The sequence below is a fragment of the Phoenix dactylifera genome, chromosome 3 (assembly GCF_051530095.1).
Source record: "Phoenix dactylifera cultivar Ajwa chromosome 3, Ajwa_hap1_PhDact_Kaust_v1.1, whole genome shotgun sequence".
NCBI lineage: Eukaryota > Viridiplantae > Streptophyta > Magnoliopsida > Arecales > Arecaceae > Phoenix > Phoenix dactylifera.
In genome coordinates this window covers 53079019-53084465 of record NC_143192.1, presented here as the reverse complement: position 1 = coordinate 53084465, position 5447 = coordinate 53079019, and the positions used below count along the sequence as shown (strand labels likewise).

General features: G+C 39.3%; 1 protein-coding gene across 1 annotated transcript; it reads right to left on the bottom strand.

Annotated features, from left to right (window-relative positions):
• Positions 1–660: 660 nt before the first annotated feature.
• LOC103706138 (uncharacterized) lies at positions 661–2470 on the bottom strand. The gene is made up of 2 exons (XM_008790144.6): positions 1870–2470; positions 661–1684 (listed from the first exon to the last, which is right to left on the bottom strand). The coding sequence occupies exons 1-2, from the start codon at positions 2129–2131 to the stop codon at positions 915–917; spliced, it is 1032 nt and encodes a 343-aa protein (XP_008788366.4). The 5' UTR covers positions 2132–2470; the 3' UTR covers positions 661–914.
• Positions 2471–5447: the final 2977 nt, after the last annotated feature.

Here is a 5447-nt window from a genome sequence, read left to right as displayed (position 1 = left end):
AGGTTTTATTTATATATATTATACTTGTTGTGCTGGAGAATATATATATATATATATATATATATATATATATATATATATATATATAGGTACTTGCAGGTGAAGGTCGCTTACATGAAAGTAAACAATAAAAGAATTAACCCTCTGCTTTAAAATAGTCGTAAGGGTGTATAAATTTACCAGACAAGCATTTTGCTCACCCATAGCTACCCACCAAAGTTCCACCTATTCCAGAAGTTATGATATTCTTCTCACAAGACATGTACGTCAACTATTGCAGTGAATGAGCTAACCATCGAGGCAAACTCCTGTAACTTTACTGGGGAGGTCTGTATGATATTTGTCCATGAGATTTTGTGACTATGTTAATATGCCATATTTTAATGCCCAATGCCTTGCCGAATTTTGAGTTTTATAAGCTAGAAAAATATATTTTTCCATTACAACCAAAGGTTTCAAAACTTTTGTCGATCATATAATATTCTATTTCATCTTGCAATTTTGGAATACTAGCCGCGCATACGTTGGATGACCTACCTGGTCTTCTCTTCCTTGTTCCGATGATAAGCTAGACGAACTTTCTATCTCTGAAAGGAAAACTACACACATGAATCCGAAGCATCGGTCTCTTCAAGTCATTTAGAAAAAGTAGAGGGCGAGTTTTCTGGTTACAAGCAAAAGCCCTTGAATTATTGCCATTACTAATCACATAAGCTTACATAAATACCAGAAAATCACACATATTCATCCAATACAAATGGGTGACAGACACTCGGCCAAGACTCGAAACCACCTTGAGCACAAGCTTTATTACACCACTAACTGACTGACGAGGGAAATCCTCAAAAGAGAGGAAGGCAAACTAACGAAATAGAGGATAAAGAAACGATGTCACCACTAGCTTCCAGATAAATTTATGGTATCGGGTGCTCCTTGACCGGGGGAAAGATTGGATGCTTTTTCTTGAAGAACTTTGGCTTGGGAGGGAACAGGAACTTTGGGTGAGGATGGTAAAAAGGATGAAGCGGCTTCTTGTCAATAGGAGGGAACTTGGGGTGAGGATGGTACAAGAGAGGCGGCTTGGGGATTGGAGGAAGTGGTTTCTTGTGGATGGGAATCGGCGGGAATTTCTTCTTGATAATTGGTAGCTTGTGGACCGGTGGTAGAGGAGGAATTGGCTTCTTGTAGATGGGAATCGGCGGGAATTTCTTCTTGATAATTGGTAGCTTGTGGACCGGTAGTAGAGGAGGAATTGGCTTCTTGTAGATGGGAATCGGCGGGAATTTCTTCTTGATAATTGGCTTGTGGGGGAAGTCGTGGTGATGGAAGTCGAATTTGTGCTTGAACTTGAGCAAGTGCTTGTGGAATGGATGAAACTTGGAATGGAATGCCGACGTGCATGTCGATGAGAATGGCAGTTTCCCCGCTGCCACAACAAATGTGTGTTTCCCACTCTCTTTAGACTTCAGCACGACCTTAGATTGGTCCAGTCCATTATTGTCAGGGCAAGGAGCTTCCGAGGCACTGCGGAGCTGCGCAAAGCACTCATCTTTCAGCTCCCCATCATCGCGGAGGACATCACTCGGTAGTTGTACCTCGAAGCTTCCACTCTTATCGAGCAAACCTACACCTTTGGTCTCGTGGAATCCATTGCCAGTTTTGCATTGGATGGCTACATGAAGCCCTGCTTGAAGATAGACGCACCAAATATTACACTCGAGATGTTAAAACAAGCACAGTACGTAAGAGATTCAAGAAATATTCCACCTTTGATCTCGTTAGTAGCTGTTTGATCATAGTATTTTACAGGTAAGATTATAAGAAGGCTTGATTAATTATTTCGGTTAGTAGCATTGCTTGAAGACGCACCTTTGAATGCTTCCTCCTTCTCGATACTTTTCTGGGCACAATCTAAGCATTCACCGTTGCCGACCACGGCAACGATTCTTTCAGTCTGTTGGGTAGCAATGGAGAAGTTGAACGTCAGCAAGACCATGCAGAGACCTAACAAGAGGCTCCTTAGGAGCGGAGGAGCTCCCATGATGGAAGCCATCGCGCTTGTAGAAACAAGACAAAGGGAATGGATGAAGCCGCTGGCTTCTGCTTTGCTTGAGTGTTCAGAGCCCACCATGTCATTTTATACATGGAGATCTTGGCTTGCCGACATCTCATAAAGTTTTCCCATGTGATTGAGACCCCAGACGCGAAGTAAGAGAGCCGAGCTTAATTGCCACCGGTTTTGCCGTTTGCCTAATGAATGTTCCCATCCTTTTTCATCACTGACCTACTTCCTCCTCCCTTCAATGCAGTCCTTTAAGACATCCAGGCCGAGTCCAGAATTTTGGGGACCCCTTCCACCTTGTGATCATCTCACCACGTTCATTCGACTGTTTGGAAAGATTGTTAAGGCTTTTCCCCTCGACAGTGATAACTGGAGAAGCATCAGATTCCGAGATCACAAATGCTGCCTACGTTCTGCTCGAGTACATGGAATATCTACCGAGTTCCTACGTCAGACATTCTGTCTCAGAAGAAGAAGTTTTGACTTTGGCCTTGAGGTGTATAATGAAGCACCAAACTTTTTGCCTACACAAAATCCATTCTTTCCCTTTACTGCTAGGAACAGCATGGTTTGGGACCTCACCGTTTTGAACCTAGGCGTAGATATGTGTACTTTAGATGAGATCTAATTTGCGACATTAAAAAGGATGCTAGAGCTAGAAACTCCAACTCTCATTGAGGTTAGCTGCAAAACCTCCAACTTTGATGTCTCGAGTGATTTTACTTTAAACGTAGGTTGAAAGCACGCAGTTAGATAGAGGGTGAAAGTGGTTTCCATTGGTCATCTTAATTAATTAAGTGTTTGGTGGAGCACCAGCTCACTGTGATGGAGACTTCTCCAACCATGGCTGCCACATAAAGCATAACCATGTAGATTGGAAATGGTGCATCCATCCCTGTGAAATTAACCAACCACAAAAAAGAGAGGATTGCATTAGCCAGCATCAGAAAAAGCCACTCTGACACAACATCTTCCAATTGATCCAACCGTTTTCAGGAGTATAGATTATGATCCATCAAGAAGCATTAATTATTACATTGTGCTATTAGCAGCTGACATAGAACTGGTAGGAGATCATTTTCGCATCTAGTTATGCTTCTATTTGAGCCACCTAGGCACCAGAATTAGACAGCACCAATGATACTTTTTTCTAAAGTTGATGGCAAAAGGTTATGTTGCGTTCTCCCAGCCGATTTTGTTGCGGATAAATGACCTGACACAGACCTTGCCTACTAAAAACATTAGCAAAGCCACATTAATTCAGATCCATATGGATGTGATTGAAGCCATAGACGGATCATGCAATCCCTGATAAGAAGTATGAAACATGTCATTATGGAGTAGGTTGTTCCATTAACTTTGCTTGATTCCCTAGGTGAACCAAACTTGTGTCTTAATGATCCAGCTACTTCTGCTGACACGTTTTGTTGCTCCTTCCCACTTAATGCTAATGTCAAGACAGATGGATCCAAGTAGTGTAGCTATGTCTGTTCATAATACGATGGATCTATGGCAATCTCAGTTCCATCATCAATCAGCTGATTGCAGCACATAGGATCTCTGAGTTTATGCAGGGAATTGATGCAAGTTTTGAGGCAATTTTATTGGGAAGCTTGCATATACTGCCCTTCTTTCTTACTCTTTTTTTCTTTGTTTTTTTTTTACAGACAAACAAGAGAAAGACCCACCTGCATTATAATTACCGAAGAAGTACGAATACTCGGTATCCACTACTTAACAATCGAATCCAAAACCTTTGCTTGCTAAACAATGCAAGCCCTAATTCATGCTTAGAATGCCTTTCTGAAACAGGCAAGTATCAAGATTCTGGCTTCTTGGATACTTGCATATACAAATTTAGAAGTTCATTGACTTTACAATTCGATGTGCCGATCAAACATGTTAAATGCATAGATCATATAATCCAGTCCATTGAGTCCACTCTTTTAAAACTTGTCAAGCTATGAAGACTAATGTATCTCTTTTCCACCATCTTTCTTGCGCATCGTTAGGGTAATGCAAAATTCATGGATTTTTTTTTTTTTTTTGAGAGAGCAAATTGTTACCAACCTATGAACATTTGAAAAAAAAATAATAGAGAATAAATTGACATGGCACACCAAGATTTAATGTGGTTCACCTAAAAACTGGGCTATATCCACAAGGAAAGAAAGAATCCTCATTAATAGATGGAGTATAGGGCCTGGTATAGAGATACACAAAGAGAATAATTTAGAGTATTACGGGGAAGACCGGTACAAAATCTAGAGAATAATGCAAGAAAGACCAGTACAAAAGAAGACTTTGCCAAGAAATCTGGCGTAGAAGAACTGCAACCCAAAAACCAAAAGTTTATTGTAAAGTGGAATACGTTGGAACAGAGTAAAAGTATATTCTAGATGGAGCTTGATTGACTATTTGATGGTCTTGATTTGGAATTAACTTTGGGTTTTAAAAGAAAATAAGAATTATAGGGTCCATTCAAGAAAAGTTCCTTCATCGCTGGCATGTCTCGTAACAAAAGATGATTGGTGCAATTCATGGACTTGGTGCAATGTATGGAAGATATTTGTTTTTAAAGTGCTAACCACCAGGATATCCAATACATTCTCGGAAGAAGTACCACATGATTTTTTTCCACACAAATCACAAGTAGAATGATGTAGTTGGGGCCTCAATATTTTATTTTATTTTATTTTATTTTGCGTACATGCTTATTTTACATCCAACAGCTCTCAAATACCGGTCAAGTACATTAAAAATTATTCTTTTATTATTTTACAAAATAATCCCTGATATCTTTCATATTTACATGTTAATCTCTATTCTTTTTTTTGTATATAATATTTTTATATTTTTTTCTTGCACAAATTGGTCTTTTCGTTAGTTTTCATCGATTGGGTCTTAGTTTAAGATCAACTAAGGATGTAAAAAGACATATTATCCTTGTTTTAACGATCAAGAAGGCTTAAGATGGAAGTGTGCAGTTTAAGAAATCCGTTAATATTAAAAACAAAACAAAAATATTCAGAATATATGAAATTAATAATGTTAGGAAAATAAAAGTAGGATATTTTATTTTTTTCGCTTAAATATTACTGGAGAGATGTGCAACCAATTGAGTTATAAGATTTCAAAAATTAAAATATAAATATAAAAAAAGATAGAAAGGATTTTAAGGACTAATGTGAAAAAATCCTATTCTGTTTTCGTTGCAGTCCAGCCAAAACTCGGTTTGGACGCGCGCTGGGCATTCGCTGCCGTTGATTCAATTAGAACCGGTTCGAGCCTAAAATAAGACCACCACAAGTTGGTTCCCGAGAGGGTCAGATCAATTGGCCGCCTAGCGTAGCAAAAAAGCAACCCAATCCGCAGCCAGGGGTTC